Below are 25,145 nucleotides of genomic sequence, written 5' to 3'. Positions count from 1 at the left end.
ATTATGTGATTTGCATGCGGAATCTAGAACGAAGAACAAACACAACCTATATAGATAAAAATATCTAAATATTACATATATAGAGAGGATATATTAACATTTTAATATAGAGAGAATTTTTTCATTGTTGGCGAGATTGACGATATTTAAATTCACAGACAAATTTGAAAATTTCAAGAGTGAATTGTTCTGTTTCGGTGTCATAAATTGAAAGAAGAGCTTCCCATTTCGATAATACATATATTTTATATACTTTAAATATTATCAAAATATTTTTAAATTGAGGTTTAAAGAAGTTGAAATGGTTACTGTATTCCTTTGTTGGGCTTAGACGATCCTCTAATGAGAGTTTCATTCAAACCTCTTTCAAATCTTTATTTTTTCGAAAATTTGACAAAAAATAGAGAAAAATGTGCCCAAAACTTAATTTTTTAATTTAACAAAATTGGAGAAGATAAATAGGATCAGATTGATAGAATATATATATTTTTTAAACACGAATTTAAATAAACCTTATAGACATTTATCGATGTATATCAGTGTAAAAACAAGACATTTCTGATATATTTTTATTTTGTAACTGACGAAAATCTAATTAAACGAGTATTATAAATAGTACAGAACGAGCTTAGGTATTAAATGTATTATTATTTTAAAAATAAAAATAAAAATACAGGTTTTTAATGTGTTTAAATTAACCATTAGAGGTTTGAAATACTGAAAACTTAAAATTCAATATTTAATTATTTTTACCAAACTTTTAAATGTGAAATATCGCATTTCAATTTCAAGGTTCTTGAAAACGAACCTTGGAATCTTAAATGTCGAACAGATTTCACCGAAGATATATTCCACGTTCAAGATTTAATTCAAAGAATTCAAACGTTGAATAATCATAAAATTTCGTCCTTCTCGAAAGACTGGTTTCTATAAATGGCGAGTTTGTTCTACTCTGTTAATTCTAATCTAAATAAATTTCAATATTTTAGTGAAGAAAAAAATAATATAATTTAAACAGTTATTTGCTGTAGTGCTATATTTTCAGTAAATGAAACAAATGCAGAAATCAATTTAATCATTATTTTATTATAATAAATGAAACCTTTCGTGATTGTGATGGAGCCATTGAGGTGGAGATAAGCAAAAACTGGAGTCTTGAACGTCAGATGATAAACAGTCTACCTGTATGAACATAAATTGAGTTTATTATTATTACAGTAGATATTATTTAATAATACAATTTTGGATGTAGAGAAATTAATCTTTGTTTCATCTAAATGCCAAGAGTAATTTTATAGAACTCCTAGTTACATTTTGCAAAACGCTATTAATTCCCTTTCGTTGCTATTTTGATAATAATAAACTGAACTTACCGGTTGAATTTTTCTATCGAAGAGAGATAGAAAAATAGCCAAGATAAGTTGAAGACAGGTTAAAAGGAATGCACCATAGATCCATCTAAAATCAGTCATTTAAGCTCCCGAAAGGTTTACGGTAACATACGTGCGGATTCGCACCTATGTAGCAGCATATAAGAACTAGATGGAAACTAGAACGCGTAGAGCGGTCAGTAACTCTAACCGCTCTCATTTGAAGGTTAGTGGAACAGGAAATATGTAATTCATTTAGGAAGAGAAATTTTTTAATAATCATTTTTGAACGATTTTACATAATTTCTACACTTATTACTGTAGAAATTTCGTTGATAAACTCGGATAATGTATAAAATATTGTCGACTTCACAAATGACATCACTTTTTTTTTAATCAAAGAAAGTATAAAAACGTAACTAGGATTGAAAATAGGTCAGTTTAATGATTCAAATAATTGGGTGTGGCCATTAGTGACAGGCACTAAGGCCAGACATTTTCATTGTTTCTTTCATAAATTCTGATAAACCAAGGACATGTGCGGTCTTGATGACTCTACTTATTTTTTTATTCTATTAGAAAATATCATCAAAGAAAGTTAAATGCAAATTTAAAATTCAATTGAAGAATACCACAAAAATTATATCGAGAAAGTAATTATAATTGACCTAAAAACTACCTAGAAATATTTTATAATGTAAGGAAATAAATGATAAAAGGTACAGGTATAAAATCGTATCGTTAGATTCTACTAGTTTTTTGTCTATTTTGTTTATCTTTGGCAAATAAAACTCTCCAAAAAATAAGCAAATTTATATTTACGATTCTATTTGATTTTTTAAGATAAAAGATAATTATTAATAATCTTCTATTATGTTTTAATAGCTAAAAACTGTTAGTATTTAAATTCTACCAAATTTCTCACAGCCAAAAATATCAAGTAAAATATTTTGTAAGAAAATTACATTTATTTGATCAAAATTCGAAATTACATAAGGTTAAGATAAATATACAATTATACAAAATTCACTAATTAATAGCGAGAGCGTCGTGTTGCATTTCGTGACTTAGTTGTGTTTGCAAATCGCTTAATTTTTTCTTCATGATGTTCAGACCGGAAAGTACTATGTTTTCTGGACGAAGAGTTCCCGAAGATTCCACATTGAAGTAGAATTTGTCTGGTTTTCCTTCGCAAATAAAATCACTTTCGTCTGAAAATATAGTTATGAATGACTTTAAACTATTGTAAAATCGTTAATGAAGATTAATCTATTTAAACATATATTTTATATATACTTTTAGGAGCTTAATAAAATCTGAAATAATTATTATATCTCATGTAAAATCATTTGAGAATAATAACAATATTATTATTATATTATTTACAGACAATACTCCAGCTAGGAAGGCAGAAAGTTTATTTCTGAACTAAGATGGTATTTTATGCAAGATGGAAATGAAGGATTACCATTTCTGCAATGGATACCTGCACTGATTTATCCACTTGCAAAATATAAAGAAAACTCATTCAATATATGCTCAATAAATTTCTGTAAAAATAACTTTTTTTTTGGTCTAACAATTACATTTTGATGTTACTTTTTTTTACTAGAATTTATTTATACATATGTACTGTACATACAAAATACTGAATATTGATCATATTTTCCAATAAATGATTCTTGTCTTAATTACCCATTTTTCATTTTAATTTTGTCTGTTCCCTTAAAATTTGCTTTATTCAGGCAGCCACTTAATCAGGACAAATTAGTCAAGTCTTGATATGTCCAATTAAGCAGAATCAACTATATAATTTTCTATATTATTAATTGCATATAATAAAAATTATATTTCTTTTTGATATGTTTTGCTTATTTTAAACTTAAATGTTTTTACTTTATATGCATTAATTCCTAAAAAAATGTGCTATAATAAAACTTTTTGTTTTAATTTAAAATTGGTATTTAATTCTGTGCATAAATATATTAAAATGGCAATAAAATATATAATAAGTATAATTTAAAAACAATTTCATGATTGAAATTGTATCTTGGGAATCCTCAAAACTTGAAAACAGAAATGCCTAGAGCTGAGAAAATAAAAAAATAGTCAAGACTCAAAACCTTATTGGTATCAATTAATAATCAATAACTTAAAACAATTTGTCCAAATATTCTGTAAAACAGTCTCTATTTTTATTCTGTAAAAAGGAACTTTAAACAATACAATACAATAAGTCAAACTATCCTGATATATAAATCAACTCAGGTTTTCAGCTCAAAATTCTTGTTTAAACTCATACCTGTGATTTAAGTTAATCTTCCAAATATACAGTTGGTTAAATCTGCAATATATGATATAGGCTACATGGCTTATAATAAAAGTATGTCATAAGGCCACACTGCTTATATTGAAAAAATAATCACATCTTTCAATACATTACATAGCCCATGTGAAAAAGAATGTGCCAACAAGATCTTCATAGAATATCAAGCAACTGCTAAAAATGTTCAACATGTTATGTTGGTAAGAATTAACCTATTATACAAAAGGTCTACTGGTAAACATATCCACACCAAAATCTACACTTCTAATACAGCATTAATAGTTTATGTGGTAAAGTATCATTATATATCATATATGACAGTTGAATACTGTAGAATGTCTCTCTTTATGCTCTACTAATTGCATCAATGAGGCATATCAACTGTTGGAAATAGTATGTGGTATAGTTCTCATTTATACTACATTTTTATTATTATATTAATTTCTATGTCAATAAGCTAAATAAAAATAACATATTTTAATCCATATTATTTTTATTTTACTTGGAAATATTTGTGGCAGTCTGCTGAAGTTACAGTAAGAGGTACACAGCAAACTGTTAGAAACACTGTTCTGCTTGTTTACCATTCTGTTATAAAGGTTTGTATTTTCTACCTGTTGCATAAATCAAACCCTAGTTCTTAAGATATTTTTCCACACTTGTTTCTGATCATTTATTCAAGAGATAAACGTTAATTATTTTATTTAATGAAAAAATTAAAATTCTGGAGAGTTTATGAAAATACCATATCAAAACCCATTCAAGTTAAACAGTTTGATTTAACATGTAAATCCCTAAGCTGAACAATCAGGGAAAGAAAATGACTTCGAGTTATCTGGGTTCAAGTCAACCAAATTCCACTGTAATTAGAAAATTTTATTACTAAACTAGTGGATGAGTCTGACATTGCTTGGGAAAAAAGTAATGATAGCAAAGATTAAGATTGTTCAATTATAGCTGATCTTACCCATTTTCACCAGGTGCAAGAATTAGGCCCCTCTCTTCCAAGGAATTTTTAGATGGGTCTAAAAATATGTTTGATTTCCCACAAAAATGTAAAAAAAAAAAAAAAACACATCTAAAATAGTACAGTAGAATCTGAGTTCAGAGTAATCCTTAACCCTCTACCTCTCCCCACAGGGAAATTTCAAAAAAAATCCCTTCTTTGTGTACATTCTCATGACTTAACCTAACTGTGTATTAAATTTCAACTTTCGACTCCTAATCATTTGGGCATGCACTTATTATTATCAATCAATCTTGATTACATTATAAGATTAGGGTCAAATTTATGAGAAATTTTGTTTTCACTCTTCTAATTATTGTATATCTAATAGAAAAAAATAATAATGAATGATTAAAATCATTATTGAATTTTAACTGAATAAATCTTTAGTATTTAAAAAGATTTTTATTTAAGTAACTTAAAAACTAAAAAACTGAATAACCTATATAATAAAAAATCAAAAAATTTTCATTATAAAGAAAATTAACTTAATGATAACCTTACTTTAATAAAATGATTAATTTAAAATTCTAAAATCTAAAGAAAACTTGTTTGGAGCATTATATTTCAAATTTTTCGTATTTTCGAATTTGTAACGAATTCAAATATTCGTTCAAATTTGTTTATTTTAAAATTTATTGTTTTGGGGTTATCTGAAAGGTGGAAATGATTAAAATATTTATTAATTGCCAAAATTGTATACCGTGTACTCTATGTGCCACTATTTATTGATCTTCATTATTATTTACACTTTATATTGACTCTCTTCCCTCTTCTGTCATGGGTGGAATTTCCAAAAATTCTTTCTTAGTGTGCATTCTCATGGTGTATCCTAACTGTGCACCAACTTTCAACTCCTAATCATTTTGGTTTTGCACTTATCATCAACAACCCATCTTGATTATATATATAGATACAAAATTTATTGAAAGATAGATAAATCATTAACTATACAAAAACATAGTAGTTCAAATTACTGTACTGTATCTTTCTTTTGTTTTGAATTTTGTGGTATTTTCATATAAAAGCTTTTCACTTTATATTTTGATATCAAGTGAAAAAATAAATATGTTAAAATGAATCCTTTCACTGGAAAAATTTAATTTTAATTCCCATCTTGAAGATTTTCCAAATTTTTCTTCTATCTGATAATATTTTTAAAAATAATCATTGTCATGGAAAACAGATTAATATTAAAAATAAAATAAATATTTGAATTTTTTTTATAAAACTTGTTTAAGCTAAACTTTTTAATTCTTGTAATGTTTTAAATTTGAACATGAAATATGGAAATTAATCTTATTTCTAAAAATGTTTAATTATTCTAATAATTAGAAAAATAAAATAAAATAATAGCAATATAAATGCCCTCTATGTTAATAATAGAAAATTCCAATAATTATTATATTTATCATATTAAAAATAAATACAATATCTGATTTTTTTTTTATAAATCAAATATAGTTGTCAATAAATGTGATATTAATTGTGACTTACACTTATCTTCATCTAATTCTGAGTATTCACTCTTCTGCCTGAAGTGATAAAATGTCTTTCAATAAAAGTGTATAACAAAAATATTACAAAATCATTTAACGTTTTAAAAAATGTTTAAGTACCATTCTTCTGGTTTTGGATAAGTTGTATGACGAAAAGCATTATCAGGATCATATTCAAATGCAACACCACATGTCGGAATCCATTTTGCATGTTCTTTTCCAAAACCTTTCTTTGCATAGGCTCTTATCTTCAATTCTTGTCCTTTACGCAACTTAACCAAAAGGATATCTATAAGATACATACATTTGTGTAATGATAATCTAAATAACAGAATTACATTACATTAAAAAACATACCATCTGTTTCTCCATATTCACTAGTATCATCCTCTCTATGTCTGGAAGTAACCTAAAAAAAATAATAATAAATAAAAATAGTTATTTAATTACTGATCATGTAAACTAAATTCCTTAAAAAATAAACAGAAATATTATACTTAAAATGAAACTTTGGAAATAAACAAGTACATTTATTTTATTTCTTTTCAGTTTGATTTGATGCAATACAACAACACAACACACACAATCTCCAAAGAAAGATATCTTCCAGAAAACTTCTATAGAAAACTGGCCCCTATTTATATGTTTGACACATGAAGTAAACCCAGAAAACTCCACATAGCCAACCTACTAGTGAGATGAAAATCCACACAATGTTCAGTGGTATTATACAAATATATAGTCACTGGTTGGCATATTTATTTTCATCTTACTTCTATGAAAGATAAAAAAATATATATTTCTGTCTACCACCAGAGAGAGAGCCATAGCTGTTTAGTAATTTCACAATTTCTTATATAATCAAATAATGATTGTTTTGTTTGGTGTCACAACTTGGTGAATTTATAGACACTTGGCAAATTCATCTATTTAATCCATAATGTTTACAGAGACGCGTTTCGGGCTTTCGCCCGTCTTCAGTCTATTACGTGATATACATATGTTGTATCTGGTGGGCATCTGTCCGGCACCTTCCGCACTACGTCTTCCCACTTACTTTCCCCTCCCTGCTAACTTGACTGCTTCCCCTGCATGTCTCACAGCGTGTAACTTCTCCCTCCCAGAATGCTGCACACAGCCACGCCTACGACTGTATAAATATACTTTTAAGATATTCTATTTAATAGTTGTAACCAGCTTTTATGAATTTCTGTGCTTAGGTTCTTGTTAACATTATTTTTGTCTGTAGTAATTTTGTAGCTTTCTTTAAATTTTCTTTTGTACCAATTTTTTTCTTTGCGTACTATTTTATCATCAGTTTTATCTATGCTGCAGTTATGAGTTGTGCAATGTTCGTAAAAAACAGAGTTTATTGTATTATATTTGAAATCCGCGACGTGTTCTTTTAATCTTGTTTCCAATCTTCTTTTTGTTTCTCCAATGTATGCTTTTGGTGGTTCACATGTGCAAGGTATTTTGTAAACGACATCAGTAGTGTTGTATTTATTTGGTTGTTTATTTACGCCAGGTTTAGTCTGCTGGATTCTTTTTTGTAAGTTTCTATAAGTTGGTGCCAGTTTTATATTTATTTTATTGAAACTTTTATTTATCTGTTCGAATAAGCCACGAATGTAGGGGGAAGGATATGTATCTTAATCTGCCTTTATCTTTGTTTTGTTTATTTTCCAGTCTTTTTCCAGTGAAGATTTTACTGGAAAAAGACTGGAAAATAAACAAAACAAAGATAAAAGCAGATTAAGATACATATCCTTCCCCCTACATTCGTGGCTTATTCGAACAGATAAATAAAAGTTTCAATAAAATAAATATAAAACTGGCACCAACTTATAGAAACTTACAAAAAAGAATCCAGCAGACTAAACCTGGCGTAAATAAACAACCAAATAAATACAACACTACTGATGTCGTTTACAAAATACCTTGCACATGTGAACCACCAAAAGCATACATTGGAGAAACAAAAAGAAGATTGGAAACAAGATTAAAAGAACACGTCGCGGATTTCAAATATAATACAATAAACTCTGTTTTTTACGAACATTGCACAACTCATAACTGCAGCATAGATAAAACTGATGATAAAATAGTACGCAAAGAAAAAAATTGGTACAAAAGAAAATTTAAAGAAAGCTACAAAATTACTACAGACAAAAATAATGTTAACAAGAACCTAAGCACAGAAATTCATAAAAGCTGGTTACAACTATTAAATAGAATATCTTAAAAGTATATTTATACAGTCGTAGGCGTGGCTGTGTGCAGCATTCTGGGAGGGAGAAGTTACACGCTGTGAGACATGCAGGGGAAGCAGTCAAGTTAGCAGGGAGGGGAAAGTAAGTGGGAAGACGTAGTGCGGAAGGTGCCGGACAGATGCCCACCAGATACAACATATGTATATCACGTAATAGACTGAAGACGGGCGAAAGCCCGAAACGCGTCTCTGTAAACATTATGGATTAAATAGATGAATTTGCCAAGTGTCTATAAATTCACCAAGTTGTGACACCAAACAAAACAAGAAAAAGAAGGCACGGTTTGACAAAACAAATAAACAAATAATGATTCTTTGCATGAGGAAATTTCATAATTAAAATTTTCAATTTCTCACAGTGTCTTCCCTAATTCCTTACCTGGCCTACCCCTGCAAAAAGAATGAACCAATCAAATGTTGGTATTAGTTGTTCTGTCATTTGGTTTCTAACTGTTCAGAACAATCAATTTTTTCAACTTTGTTTTTTATATGTTTGTTTTAGTCTTCAATTATAAATAATTAAGTATTTATAAAGCTTTTTTCACATTTTTGTAAAAATTAAATACTTTTAAGCACCATAAAAAAATGTAAGCACTTTTTAAAGATTTCTAAAGACCATCGGAGCCCTAATATAGGCTAGTTATTGAACAGACTTGAAATGTCTATATCCACACCCTTCTAAGATTTTTAACTGACTTTGAGTTCATCCTGGCATAATTTATTATACATGTATATTAATGATCAAAGCCCAGATTAATAATAAATCTAAACTACTGAATTTTCAGGCTACATTTATGCTGATTTGAATTATGGAATTTGACCTAAAGACAGGCAAGTATGCCACAATATCATATTAAGCTAACATGGATAACATTTTATTTGGCAAAATGGAACACATTTATGTGTCCCATTTTGTCAACTAAAATGTTATTTGAATATGAGCAATTGCACTGGCCACCTTTTAGTCATGGCCTATTTTTTGATCAACAAAACTGTTGCTTTTCAAAACAGAAGAAAGGAATTAATTTGTACACTAGTGGTTGTTTAGTTTCCACTTATTGATGAATCAGCAATTAAGCAATAACTAATGCATTAATTTTTTCATTTGGAGTCAAATTTAAAAATTATTGGTAATTTACTAGTAAAACAATAATATTTTGAAAATTTACTATTTTACTGATAATAAAAAAGTTGGTGAATTTGCAACCCTTAATTGTTACAGTCTGTTGTTTTTATATGCAGCCGAAGTGTGGGATATTGATTGGAGTTTTAGATTTGAATGTATATTTGGAAATTTTATAATATAATTGTATAGTTTGAAAAAATAAGCTCCATTAAATGTCTTCTATTTGACATTTCAGTCCCTGCCATTTGAATTTTTTATTTTTAAGAGAATCTTTATTTGGTTTAAAATCTTATAATTTATCAAAATTTATTTAGATCTACATAATATGTACCAAAAGCTACATAGATGTTTGTTCTTCCATTGTAGTAAAACATTAGTTCATATCTTAAAAACACATGACTACTATGGAAATATGGTTTAAATTAATAATTTTCAATTAGATAATCTTTTTGCATTTATGGTTGGCAACTATTATTTAAAATTTTGAAAGAAAATTAAAGAATAACACTTTTTTCTGATAAACATATCACATTATGAAACATGACAATTATACAATATAAATTGAAACTTACTTGAAAAATTGAGTGCTTAATAATTTTAAAAAAAAATTAGTCTGCTAGCTTAAATAAAAGTTAGCAAATAGATAAACAAATAATGAGCAAAATAAATACTTAATGAAAAATTTGTTTAATATTAATTAAGTGCTAATTGAATACTTCAAAAATTTATACTTTTTACACAAAATTAGTAAAATATAAAATGATTATTCATATTTTATATAATAGTTGTTATGGACAAGAGTAAAGAAATTGACAGAACTGGATTTCATTTCATATGAAATTATATGGAATGTAATTTAATAAATTGTTATACAGTTTTTTTTTCGATTGTTAGTTGTCATTTATTCTATTAATAATATAAAATCCATCGACTGTGTGTGTTTGTAAATTTCCTATATCTCTTGCTATTTTTTTCCAATTCAGGTGAAATTTTGGTTATATTCTTTTATTTTTTTTGTGTGTTTCAATGGAAATATTAGTTATTTGTTATAAAAAGGGTTTTTATCAAATTTGGCTCATTGATGTTACTTACATTGCAGTGACATCAGTGATGTCATTTATTGTAAGTTGCAGTTTTAAATATTTTAGCAAATGACATAATTTTAAATTTACTTTATTAAATTTAAAATTTACACATTAAATTTTAAAACACAACCTCATCATGTTGCTTCTACAACAATTAAAAAAATATTCTTGTAGTGACTATGTGACATTCTATTATCCAATCAGAAGTAACAATCTAATAAGCCTTTTGTTTAGAATGTATTATCATGCATCAATTATGTTTCAATGGACAGTATAGGCTATTTAATTTGTAGAAATATTAGCTACTCTTCTTGAATTACTTGAAATCTGCAATTCTTCAATCTCTACTTTCTCATAGAAAGTAGTCCATCATGCTTGGCAGGAAAATTTTTAGTTCTAAAAAATTTATTGTAATGGAAGTATCAGGTGATAAAACTAATATTGATTGGTTACATGAATATGTTTTCATTCTTCTTCTTAATGCGCCATCTCTTGTCGAAGGTAGGCGATTCATATAGCTAATGTAGTCCTCAATATAGCAGCTTGGAATATCTCCATAGATGTTCGCTCGAACCACCTTGTGATGTCTTTCAACCAATGATTCTTTGGTCTCCCAACAGACCTTTTCCTTGTATTTTCCTCTCTAATATTAGTCTAAGTATTCAATATTTCTCTCCTCTCATTATATGACCAATGTACTGTGTTTTCCTGATCTTGATGGTTAGCAGGAGTTGTTTTTGTTTGATGTTCGTGTGGTTCAGAACTTCAACATTAGTAATCCTTTGCACCCATGATATTCGAGGTATTCGCCTGTACAAATGCATTTCGAAAGCTTCAATTCTTTTCTCAGTTTGGGAGTACAGAGTCCAACTTTCTCATCCATACAGCAGGACAGAGAAGATGTAGCACCTTAACATTCGAATCCTCAGACATAAATTCAAATTGGATCTAATAAAAAATTTTTTCATACTCATAAATGATGTTCTGGCTTGTTCGATCCTTGCTCTTTATTTCTTTACGCTGATCCTTGTTCGTTTATTATTGTGCCAAGGTATTTGAGAGATGATACCTGCTCGATAGTGTTCCTGTGAATGACAAGATTAGCACTTTTTCTTGTTTTTGAGAACACAAGAAGTTTGGTTTTGGCAAAATTCATAAAAAGAGCATGCAGTTCACTGTACTCGACAATATGGTCCATCAGTTGTTGTAATTCTTCAGGACTACTTGCTATAACCACTGCATCATCTGCATATCTAATGTTGTTAATTAATTTGCCATTTACCTTGATCCCAAAATCACTGTCTTCCAACGCTTCCTTGAATATAGCCTCTGAGTATATATGTTTTCATTAGTCATTATTACTTTACCCAACATCTGATTAAATAAAATTTTCTTAATCTGACGAAGTATTGACATTGCACCCATAGTTTCTAAGAATCATCACCTCTCTAAATTAACAATTGATCACATTTTCCCCATTTGAAAAATTAGGAAAATTAACCCTTAATTTTGTCAATTTGAAAGGTAATGTTTTACAGAAATTGAAAGTACCATGACAAAATATGTGCTTTTACAAAAGATATTCGAAATAGGTGTTTAAAAATAAGGCTATGTCAGTACAAACTTCATCATTAGATCACATTTCATCTAAAGATGAAATGCCAATATCAGTAAAACAATGTGGACAATTACTGCAAAATAGAAGACATAAAATAATGACTCAGTTTCAACCAATATATACTTTTTACAATAAAATTGTCACCAAACAATTGCAAATTTAATAACAGTTGAAATGATAAAGCATATATACAAATTTAAAAAACTAAATAAGTACTCAATTTTTAGATAGAGCACTGAAATATTTAAACAACTTTAAAAATAATTTTATATTTCACTCTTTTACATCTAATACCAGTGGAATACTATATAATAATATAATTGTTTTATATTTTACTAATTTTGTGTGAAAATTGTAAATTTTTGAAGCACTCAATTAGTACTTAATTAATATTAAACAAATTTTTCATTAAGTATTTATTTATTTTGCTCATTATTTGTTTGACTGCCTGCTAACTTTTATTTAAGCTAGCAGACAGTCAAATGCCATGTAATTTTTAAAAAAATAATCAAGTATTCAATTTTTAAATTGAGTAATTAAATAGCACTCAATTTTCAAGTAGGTTTCAATTCATTCTGCTAAGATTTTTATCTGCCAGCTTAAAAGGAGTCATATTATCCCTGCTCTTGAATCAAGTATCAAAAGCTATATGGATATTTCTTATTTAAATTGTGATTTAAACTTAAAAGTACATTATAATATGTTAAATTGTATAATATTAATAGTACAAAGTTTTGTGATTTTTTTGTAAGCCAATTTTGCTTAACACTTACTATTTGATTTGGATATGTACTTTCTTTGGTAACAAATAGTATTAATGTTTAAGTGTATTAATATAGTATTAATGTTTAAGTGAATACTTTTTATTAAATATTTTTAAAATTTTATTAATGATATTTCTATGTATAATCAGTTATTCTATTTTGTAATGAATATGCTAATATAGTATTTTCATTACTTCAACCACCATGAAGTGTTATTGCTGTTTATAAAAGTGTTCTTCACTAGTGTAAAGCCCTCTATATATATACAAGCATAACAATCCACCATTTTGTATCTCATTTCAAGATAGCACAGGCTACTATGTATTAATTAAACGGGTTTTTTTATATTTCAGTTTTCAAAAATAATATAGTAGTTTAGTATAGAACAATATCTTCAATAATAGCAGACATAAAGTATATAAACTTTTTCATTTTCCAAATGATGAAAATTATCAAAAAAATATGGCAAATAAATTTGAGGAGTGCTGATTGGACAGCAAGCAGAAACAATTTTTTATGTAAATATTTTATAACTAGCAGATGAGCCCGGCGTTGCTCGGGCAGAAAGTAGCTGTAGTGAAGATTAAGATTATTAGATTATAGCTGATCTTATCCGTTTTCACTGGGTGCAAGAACTATGATAACCTTACTTGAATAAAATGATTAATTTTAAATTCTAAAATCTAAGAAAACTTGTTTGAAACATTATATTTTGAATTTTTCAAATTTGGAACAATTTCAAATATTCGTTCAAATTCGTTTATTTCATATTTATCGTTTTTGCGTTACCCGAAAAGTGGAAATGATTAAAATATTTATTAATTTCCAAAATGTATACTATATGTGCCACTATTTAATTTCCTTCTTTATTATTTACACATTATACTGACTAAAACTCTCTCTCTCTCTCCCTTTTCCCTCGGAGAGCTGAATTTCCAAAAATCCCTTCTTAATGTGCATTTCATAGCATACCCTACTAAAACACAGTCAAAAACACAAAAAACCACATCTAAAATAGTACAGTAGAAGCCAAGTTCTTCAGGGTAATTTTTAACCCTCTACCTCTTTCCTGCAGGGGATTTCCAAACATTTTTTATTAGGGTGCATTCTCGTGGCGTACCCTACTAAAGCACAGTTAAAAATAAAAAATTGCATCTAAAATAATACAGTAGAAGCTGTTTCTTAGGATAAGCCTTAATCCTGTCCCTCTCCCCACAGGGGAGAAATTTTGAAAAATCCCTTCTTAGTGTACATTCTCATGACATACCCTGTGTACCAAATTTCAACTTTCAACTCCTAATTGCTTGGGCTCTGCACTTATTATTATCAATCCATTTTGATTATATTATAAGATTAATTTCAGGATTTCATATTGGTACAAAGATAGTCTTATATATTTATGATATGTCATGCATCTGAGGTAAAATTATTGTTCTGAGGAAATTTAATCTGACAACTGCTTGGCTTTAATATTGGGCTTACAAATGTTTATATTTGTATATTTTAAAAATAAAAGATTATAATAAATTTACAAAATTAATTTTTATGAAATATTTTATACAAACAAATTTATCAATAATTGGTAAATTGACATTGAGATTCAAAATGGCAGACTGTTATTGACAGCATCAGTTTGCATAAATATAGAGCACTATACTGTGAACAGTTGGCACCATTTTAAAGTAAAAAATTAATAAAAAGTACATGGCCGGCATTATTTACATTTAATAAATACATAAAAATATAAATACGACTATATAAAGATAAGACTTTAGTACAGCGAGATTTAGTACCACGAGATTTTGTGAATCGTCTAAGGACTGCTAATGGTGTGAACAGCGAGAAGGAAAGACAAAAGCAAAGTCTTATCTTTGTATAGTCATATTTATATTTTTATATATTTATTAGTTGGCACCATGTTTGAGTAATTGTTTTGGTTCCAATTTGACTAACTAAACAATATTTTTGGCTTTTTCAGATATTTTCATTTATTTTATAACCATTGTTTTTGCTTTACCGTTTATTGTTACTCACACTCAGTGTCAATATATATATATCTTCTTTGCTCTGTAATTTATTTTTTTAATTTGATTTTACATAAATTTAATTTAGGTTTTATAGTATTGTTATTAATTTTGTAAAGGTTACATTTGTTGTTCACTCTGTTTTAATTTTATTTTTTTAATGTATCTGTAAATTCATAAATTGGGCTTTTGTCCTGAATCAATATAAATTTACACAAGGCACTAAAATTATTAGCAAATCACAAAGTTACTTTTTCTCTTTTGTATTATGCATGTCATAATATTATAAAATTTATAGAATATAATTTAAAATTATTACTTACTGGAACAACTCTTGAATCACTAGATTTTAAATCTGCAGTTGTTACATGTCGAGTTTGATCATCAGTGCATTTTACATCTAGCGTGAACTCTATTGAACAATCTGGACAAAAATCTCTGCAACTACAATCCTGTAAAAATTTATTTTATTCATTGTAAAATACAATTAAAAGTTTTAGTTATTACTCAGCTATTTTTTAATTATTATTTTTATAATTTTTCTATTTATGATTTTAGTTATTAAAAATTTTAACATACCCATGCCCTTAACATATCCCCCCTAGTATTCATACCCTTGAAAACTGCATCCTGTCCACAACTTCATCACTGGTTAAAGGAATAAGTCCAAGACGATGTGCTATAAATTCATCATGAATAACAGTTGAGTTTGCTTCCAATTGCACCCAATCAATAGCCAATGTTGGAACTTCCGCAATAAACACTCTTCTTAAGCTATTTGCAACACTAAAAATATCAAAACATTGTTAGTTCTAATAATTACACTCAAAATTAAAATTTTGAAAAATGAATGAGAATTCTGACTTTCGAATAATCATCTGTTTTCACGTGGGAACGAATTAAAACTTATATCGCGTTCCCATGTTATTTTGAAATTTCAATTTGGAATTCATTTCAAAAGCTTTGATTTTCCTATTGCTATTCATGTTTACTCCTGACAATACACAAGAACGATTCAAACGACACAGATAAAATAGTTTTGTTTCTAAACACTGGAGGGTGAGCATCCGGTAAAAAATGCAAAGAATCCTTCACTCGTGTGTATAGGACAACCCAGGTTTTTGAAGCAGTGAAAAATGAATAAAAACTGTGTCTTATATACAGATAAATATGGTAATTCACTATTGCTACGACGTTCAACATTAGGCTACTTATAAACTTATAAGCATAAAAAAAATACCAATGCACAAATTTGTTAATATTTTATATAATAGCAGCATCCCAGTTTAAGAGTGCACATGTATGCTAATGTCAAAACAATAAAAATTATAGTTCAATGATTAATGATTCCCAAGTTTAAATATATTTTTTGCTTCAAAAAGAATTTATTTTCTGAACAAAATATGGAAAGCTGCAAAAGTTATGATACCAAAGCTATTTATAAGAACAAAATCAGGTAGATGTTTACTTAGGTAGTCCCTATGGCAGCACTTCCAGAATCTCGACAACACGAGTGTCAGAATAGTCCCAAGAAACTCATGCTGTGCAGTAATTTTAGTTCTTACAACTGGTAATTTTGGGTTAGGGTAAAGCAAAAGGTATCCAGCTAAAAAAAGGTCTTAAACTAAATATTAACGAATAGACATAGACATATTTAGATGTTATTTGACACGCTGAATCGATTGGTATTAAAAAAAATTACTTACGATCAACCGTTTAAAAGTTACAAACGATTTTTTATTTCCGGCTACTTGCTTCGTTTAAGAACAACTTTACTAAGAAATACGCAGGAACTCATCGATATTAACAAAACGAATTACTTTAATTCATCATAATACATTCCATCTACGAGAGAAAGCGACATTAAAAATGCTAAAATGGTGTCGTTAGCCCGCGAACGCACGTACACGCGACAACCATGTAGGGACAACTGACGCAGGGAAATTTTCCCTGACCGGTGGGGAACATGTCGAGCGTGACGTCACTTCCACAATTCCCTACACACACGTGTGCGGTAACAAAAATACATGACACGAAAATATGATTTTTATATATTAAAACAAAAGTAAAAATTTACTAACAAGTTTAGTTTTCCACGTGTTTGTAACAACATTAACGTCTTTAGCTCTTTATCCCCAGATATCCGGCTGCTCTGTACTCTACCATCAGAAGTTAACGAAAAGGTCTCCAGCTATAATTGCGTTTTATACTCATTCTTTCCTCACTGTTTCTCGTCTAGGGGTTTAAACAGTGTGCATATAGTACACACTCGTCATTAAAGCCTTCCTATGCATCTTTTATGTCACTTATACAGCAACAAACGCTTTTACCCTAGATGCTGGCTGCTCTGTACTACGACCATCACAAGTAAAGCAAAAGGTATCCAGCTATAATTGCGTTTTATACACATTCTTTCCTCACTGTTTCTCGTCTAGGGGTTTAAACAGTGTGCATATAGTACACACTCGTCATTAAAGCCTTCCTACGCATCTTTTATGTCACTTATACAGCAACGAACGCTTTTACCCTAGATGCTGGCTGCTCTGTACTACGACCATCACAAGTAAAGCAAAAGGTATCCAGCTATAATTGCGTTTTATACACATTCTTTCCTCACTGTTTCTCGTCTAGGGGTTTAAACAGTGTGCATATAGTACACACTCGTCATTAAAGCCTTCCTACGCATCTTTTATGTCACTTATACAGCAACGAACGCTTTTACCCTAGATGCTGGCTGCTCTGTACTACGACCATCACAAGTAAAGCAAAAGGTATCCAGCTATAATTGCGTTTTATACACATTCTTTCCTCACTGTTTCTCGTCTAGGGGTTTAAACAGTGTGCATATAGTATGAAATGTAATATAAATGTATTCCATCATTAACGTCTTACTACGCCATAGCTGGATAAAACATGTAATTTTTCTTAGAGTACAATATATGGAATATACTTTTATTAATTAATATATTTTATAATGTCAAATATGATGATTTTAAAAAAGATAAAAGTATAGATGAAATCTATAAAATAAGAGATCAAAGAGGAACAAATAGCAATTCCTAAATACGTATTCTAAATTAAACAAATGTCTGTTGGCTGGTTGGCTGAGCAACGCTTCCTCAAAGAAAGGATTTACAAATAGGTTCAAAAACATAGGTGATATTAGATGGAACAAACCATGTCAAGTGTTCTGGTGTAAATAAATATATCTAAAAAAGAAACTTCCTCTCAGAATCATTGGGAAGGATAATTAACCCACGAGAACCTTATTATATCCCAGTAACGACAAATTTTAATTAAAACTAACGTTTTCGACCATAATCATGATCTTACTCAGGCTTTTGACCAGTACAATTCGAATATGGAATGCGTCAAACAATATATTTAAATTATTTTAAAATTCCGAACATTTAAAAGGTAGAAAATAATAAGATAAAAAAATATATCTCATTTTTGGTTAAGATATGAACGAAGAGAAAGTATACAATTGAAAGAAAGTAGAATTATTAATTAATGCGGCCCGCGCTCGTCATTCTCTCAGTTATCTGGCCCGCTGTGAAGAAAAGTTTGGTGACCCCTGATCTAACTGAAACACCTAACAGAAGAGATATATAGTAATGTCATTCACGAGGATGATAAAAACGAGGTACAAATATAAAGTAATTTTAATGTATAAATTTCGCTCCGGTGGTTCGGTTTTTCCGGAGGGGTCAGTATAGCGGATAGATTTTAAGCTGTTCATTTCTTAATTGTTCAAGTGCAATACGGGTACAGAATGTCTGGAGGGCAGTCATTACAGTTCAACCACACCTGCATATTTGGCAAACTCCAAACAATGGCTAATGAAATCAACGATTCGTATTTCTCATGGGATGATAGTGGAGTACACTATTGGTTTGCACAGATCACGTGACAGCTAGTTATTAAATTTTATAAATACACATGCTCACTATAATTCATTCCCATTTTCTCGATACCTTCCAAGGATTGAGTGCTTTGATACATCGGCTATATTTTATTGCAGATATTATTGTGAAGAAACCTGAAGATTAATTATTCGACGATTTTATATATTATTTAATATAATAAGATAGTGGTTATATTATTTATAATTTAAATTTAGTATATATTAATATTAGTAATACCCAATATATACATTTTTAAATTGTTTTATTATATTTTATATTTTAATTTAATCTATTTTAATTTTTTTTTTAATTTAATCGATCTTTTAGACACTAGTGGTTACATTTATAATAAATAGAATAAGTAATAAGATTTATAACGTTTAGATTAAAAATATATATGATTTAGTTTCTTTTAGAGTTATAGTTTAATTGTATTCATAATTATAAAAAAGTAGATAACTTTTGAAATTTAGGATTATAATTTAGAATTTCATAATGGATGCAGAGTCAATATTTCAGGGTTTAACTTTTTTTACTTTTAGTAAAAATTTTAATGATGATAACTGTATAGAAATATGTTTTAAACTTGGTTTAGTGCCAGATTTCCATGACTCTACCTTACTTATACCATGTCCAAAATGTGATGGTAATATGAGAATTGCTAAGCATCAATCATCCAAATTTGGTTACAGATTCTTTTGTAATAATAGAATAGATGGGATAAAATGTAATAATAGAATTTCAGTTTTAGAAAACACTTGGTTTTCGGGGACAAAATTAACTGTGTTAGAAGTATTAAAAGTAACTTTTTGTTTTATTTGTCGATTACCCGTTACACAGGCTGCACTACATACGAACATTTCTAAACCTACAGCTATAGATTGGTACAGTTTCTGTAGGGAAGTGTGTGTAATAACGATGATGAATAACTTAGAAAATAAAAAAATTGGAGGTAAAGGTTTGACAGTAGAAGTTGACGAAGCACATTTATGCACTAGGAAGTACAACAGAGGCAGGATTTTAATATCCGAACAAGATTGGATTTTTGGAGGAATATGCAGGCAAAGTAGGGAAAGCTTTTTAGTTAGAGTAGCAGATAGGAAGGAAAGCACACTTACGCCTCTCCTTTTAAAATATGTGGATGAGCAGTCCGTAATTATTACAGATAGTGCTAGAGTGTATCAGGGTCTAAAAAAGTATGGGTTTATGGAACATTACACCGTTTGCCACAAAAAGTATTTTGTCCACCCTAAAAACAAAGATGTTCATACCAACACAATGGAACGTCACTGGCGATCTGTTAAGAGTAATGTCAGTAGTTATGAGTCTGAAATGGTGGATCAGTATTTAGGAACATTTTTATATTTTGAGAGGTATTTTAAAAATGAAAAAGGGGAATTTATCAATAATTTTGGATTTAGATTTAAAACATTCCTACATCATATTAAACAAATATATCCAGGAATGGTAAAGGCAAAAAGGCAATTGCCGTCATTAGAATATGAACCTGCCTGTAAGATTAAAAAATTAAATGTATATAATTTTGGGGAATGTAAAAATAATGTAGTTGCTAAGAAAAAACTAAAAAATAAGGTTTATCCTAATAAAAATATAGAAAGTAATATAGTTTATAATAAAAATCAAGAAAGTAGTACAGAAAACAATGAATTAAAAACTGATGCAAAAAATATTTTAGAAGAATTACTATGTACTAGTATTTTAACTGTATCAGCAAGTCTTGAAAAATATAATAAAATTACCTGTATGATAAAATTACTTCGAAATGCTAGGATTAGTGCTTTTGATAAGGTGAAATATAAAATAGATTATCCCAGTTATAAGATACTGCACCCTTTATTTTTAACTGAATTTCATCCTGTTTCCGTTTTAGGTGACGGTGATTGTTTTTATTCTTCCGTGTCAGTTCTTCTGTTCGGCAATAATACTTTTGTTGAATTAATAAGATTATGCACCCTTTATTATTTCATTAAATATAAAAGCAGCATGCATTTACTGATTGAAAAAAATCAAATGCAGGTAACTTTGGATCATATGGTCCGCGGAATAAGTGTTAGCAATAGACTTTTTAATATGGCAAAACAGCATTATCCATCGATTTCGCACACAGATATTTGGGCTAATTCTATATCTATTTATAGTTGCGCAATAGCATTAGGTCGACCAATTTACATATATTTAGATATGAGGTCTAGTAAAGGTATGTTTTTAAATACAGTAAATAATTCAGAAAACTTTCTGAAACTTTTAGAGGCGGTTTTCTGCAGTTGGCGAATGATGCATTTGCAGAGCATACACCAGTTAGAGTAGTATTATATCAACAGCATTATAGTCCCATTCTTTCAGTAGTTAATAACCCACACGAATTTAAACCCACAAACAGAACTTTTCCCTCTTTAGCATTAGAACAGATGGATTTATTCTGATAGGTTATATAGTTTAGTAAATATAATAAAATAATAAGCTGCTTTACTGGAGTTCACTTTATTAACAAGTTTCTCTAAAATATTTTCGAACAACTAACTTTACCGTCAGGAAACGCACAAGCGAATTAGCTTAATAGCAGTGAGTCACTGTTATTCCATTCTTACTTATACTGTACAGGAGAAGCTAACCCAAAATAGTACACTAGATTGTTTTTGGTCATTTTTAGTCAGATTAATTGTGCAACACATTTGCAGTATGTATATGATATGTATAGATAACTTCTATTTAAATGTAGATTGTTTGCGTAACATTAATTAACGTATTAAGAACTCCCCTGCAGGGTCCCATGTTCGATTCCTTCTCCCCTGTGGAGTTTAAGCCCCGATACCGTCGGTGCCACCATACTGCACCTGGTCTGCTGTATCAACACTGGGGTGGGACTTACCGCCGGGGAGCCACTGCTGGGGGGCTTCCACTGCACACTGGACTGATTAATGTCTCTATCTTCAACGGTTATCCCAACCTCCATTTCTTCTCTATTCTCTATACATTATTCTATTTATTACATCACCTTCATTGTATATTTTCATCATCAGTATTCAAAATATAAAAACCGCTAGGATGACCCTGGCTTCATAGGTCTTCTTGGTGGGTCAAAAAAAAAAAAGTATTAAGTAATTTAATAAAATTTTGATAGTGTTTATGTGGATATTCAATTGGATTCACTTCTGGGTGATGATGGTTTTTTACAATTCAGAACAGTAACTGTGAGATTAAAGTCTCTTCTAATGTTTAAAGCAGCAAATAAGTTCTGCTGTTTGGACATTTTTCAGAGCGACAGATATTTATGATATAAAACCAAATTATAAATGTTGAAATACTTTAAATAAACTTTGTTATATTGCAGAACATTTACTATATTTAGTGGAGTCCTCATCATATTGCATTTATTCAAATATTATCAAGTTTTGTATTGTAGATAAAATAAAGTTGTTTAAGAAGAAATAAATATTCTTTAAATAAAAGTTAAAGTTATTGACTTGTGTGATATTTTTGTAACAAAATTCTACATTGAGAATTTCGACGCGCTCTAGTGAGATCTCGCAACTTTCTTGTAAATATTAACAAATTCAATGAAAAACTCTACATCTTCAAAAAATGTTTAATAGATAATCATTTGCTGAAATTACAACAAATGAAATAAAATGAAATTACTGAAATTTATTAGATATATCAATATGTACACTTTTACAGAAATAAAATGTAACATGATTATTTAATGAAAGAAAATATTGATGTGTAAAATTTTGGTTCTGACTTATATTTTTAATAATAAAATATCAGAGTTTAAGAACTTTGTAGTATTCTGTCAGAACTAGAAGTTGTAATTATCTGTTAAACTAATGACATGTGATTATGAACCAGAAAGACTGAAAATGTTTATGGTAAATAAGTTTTCATTTGAAAGTTTTTATGGTTTTTTTTTTGTATATTATGTGCAGCCTGCACTTAAACTTATTAATACATTACAATAAACTATGAAAGGTAGATTTTAACTTATTTAACCAAGTTATTTCTAACTCTAGGTGATTCAAAATTATGAAGTATGCAATAAATAAGTTATCATTAACTCGACTCTATCAGTGGCTGAATGAATAACAACACTGACCACCGGCAGCCGTTTCTGGACAATTAGATAACATACTGTCTAATTGTGATACAAATTAAATCAAAATATAAAAAATGACAGTAGAATTAACAATGTAGAAGAATAGAAACTGTTCTCAAATCAAACGGTATGAATAAGTATAAAAGATTATAGTAATCGAATTGTGTAGAATTTGTTAGTTTTGAACTAACCTTGCTTATTTCTGCTTTGTTATAGACTATTTGTTATAGAAAATGCTGGACCAGTGTCCTGCATTTTCTATAACAAATAGTCTTCAAAACACAGATCAATTATAACCGGAACGAAAAATAACATTCATATTTTCACAAGATGTGAATTTTCGAAGAGATGCAATTATAAAATATTTATCTCATTTTTATTGTCAACATTATGCTCTACTCAGTGAAAGAAAGTATTTGCACGTTTCCTGATAGCAACTATCGCTCACTACAACTCAGTCACATTAATAAAAAAAAAGCAGCAGAACGTTGGCATGCCTCAAACGCAAAAATTTTCGTAATATATTAACCTAAGTTTACTACATTGCTCATAATAAATTTTACGAATTCTATAAAATCATTAGAACAAAATCACCCATACATAACGTAATACTATTTTTGTACTTTACAATTGTCACTTCTTTTTAATGTTAGTAGTACAGAGCAGCCAGCATCTAGGGTAAAAGCGTTCGTCGCTGTATAAGTGAGATAAAAAAGGCATAGGAAGGCTTTAATGACGAGTGTGTACTATATGCACACTGTTTAAACCCCTAGACGAGAAACAGTGAGGAAAGAATGCGTATAAAACGCAATTATAGCTGGATACCTTTTGCTTTACTTGTGATGGTCGTAGTACAGAGCAGCCAGCATCTAGGGTAAAAGCGTTCGTCGCTGTATAAGTGACATAAAAGATGCGTAGGAAGGCTTTAATGACGAGTGTGTACTATATGCACACTGTTTAAACCCCTAGACGAGAAACAGTGAGGAAAGAATGAGTATAAAACGCAATTATAGCTGGAGACCTTTTCGTTAACTTCTGATGGTAGAGTACAGAGCAGCCGGATATCTGGGGATAAAGAGCTAAAGACGTTAATGTTGTTACAAACACGTGGAAAACTAAACTTGTTAGTAAATTTTTACTTTTGTTTTAATATATAAAAATCATATTTTCGTGTCATGTATTTTTGTTACCGCACACGTGTGTGTAGGGAATTGTGGAAGTGACGTCACGCTCGACATGTTCCCCACCGGTCAGGGAAAATTTCCCTGCGTCAGTTGTCCCTACATGGTTGTCGCGTGTACGTGCGTTCACGGGCTAACGACACCATTTTAGCATTTTTAATGTCGCTTTCTCTCGTAGATGGAATGTATTATGATGAATTAAAGTAATTCGTTTTGTTAATATCGATGAGTTCCTGCGTATTTCTTAATAAAGTTGTTCTTAAACGAAACAAGTAGCCGGAAATAAAAAATCGTTCGTAACTTTTAAACGGTTGATCGTAAGTAATTTTTTTTTAATACCAATCGATTCAGCGTGTCAAATAACATCTAAATATGTCTATGTCTATTCGTTAATATTTAGTTTAAGACCTTTTTTTAGCTGGATACCTTTTGCTTTACCCTAACCGTAATTTTGTATTCATTGGTAACAATTTACTCGATCGTTGTTTAAAAGCTTTCTACATAGTTTTCATTAAATCTATTGTTTATTTTCACACTCGAAAGCCGTGTCTTACCTCAAATCGGTATCTTCAATATAGAACTTAACATTTTCTTCGGTCAGTTCAGTAATATGAACACTCGGTTGATTTGCGTACGGCATTTTAAATTTCTAATTAAAAAATAACCAATTTGATAGGAAAATATCAAACATTAAAGAAGTAACACACGACTCCAACCGCGTCAAAAAACGTTTGAATGTATTTCTTCCCCCTAGCGGATAAATAATACCTTAAGAAAACAAAATATCAATTATATTAAAATTTTAAATCAAATTTTTAAAATAACAACGTTTTAATATTTCAAACCGGATTA

At 29.2% G+C, this 25,145-nt stretch overlaps 1 protein-coding gene and 1 long non-coding RNA gene across 2 annotated transcripts; both read right to left on the bottom strand.

Moving 5' to 3' along the window:
• Positions 1-1,066: 1,066 nt before the first annotated feature.
• LOC136976325 (uncharacterized) lies at positions 1,067-2,043 on the bottom strand. The gene is made up of 2 exons (XR_010880916.1): positions 1,374-2,043; positions 1,067-1,182 (listed from the first exon to the last, which is right to left on the bottom strand). It is a non-coding gene; the product is annotated as an uncharacterized lncRNA (long non-coding RNA).
• Positions 2,044-2,316: 273 nt separating this feature from the next.
• On the bottom strand, positions 2,317-25,014 carry Polr2C (RNA polymerase III subunit RpII33). Its single transcript, XM_067271574.1, has 7 exons — positions 24,848-25,014; positions 15,705-15,876; positions 15,414-15,542; positions 6,559-6,610; positions 6,322-6,490; positions 6,200-6,237; positions 2,317-2,581 (listed from the first exon to the last, which is right to left on the bottom strand). The coding sequence occupies exons 1-7, from the start codon at positions 24,931-24,933 to the stop codon at positions 2,400-2,402; spliced, it is 828 nt and encodes a 275-aa protein (XP_067127675.1). The 5' UTR covers positions 24,934-25,014; the 3' UTR covers positions 2,317-2,399.
• Between the last annotated feature and the right edge of the window lie 131 nt (positions 25,015-25,145).

The sequence above is a fragment of the Centruroides vittatus genome, unplaced genomic scaffold (assembly GCF_030686945.1).
Source record: "Centruroides vittatus isolate TY-2023 unplaced genomic scaffold, ASM3068694v2 contig_4, whole genome shotgun sequence".
In the NCBI taxonomy this organism is placed as follows: Eukaryota; Metazoa; Arthropoda; class Arachnida; order Scorpiones; family Buthidae; genus Centruroides; species Centruroides vittatus.
Note: the sequence above shows the minus strand (reverse complement) of the source record. Positions and strands in the feature narration are given on the sequence as shown.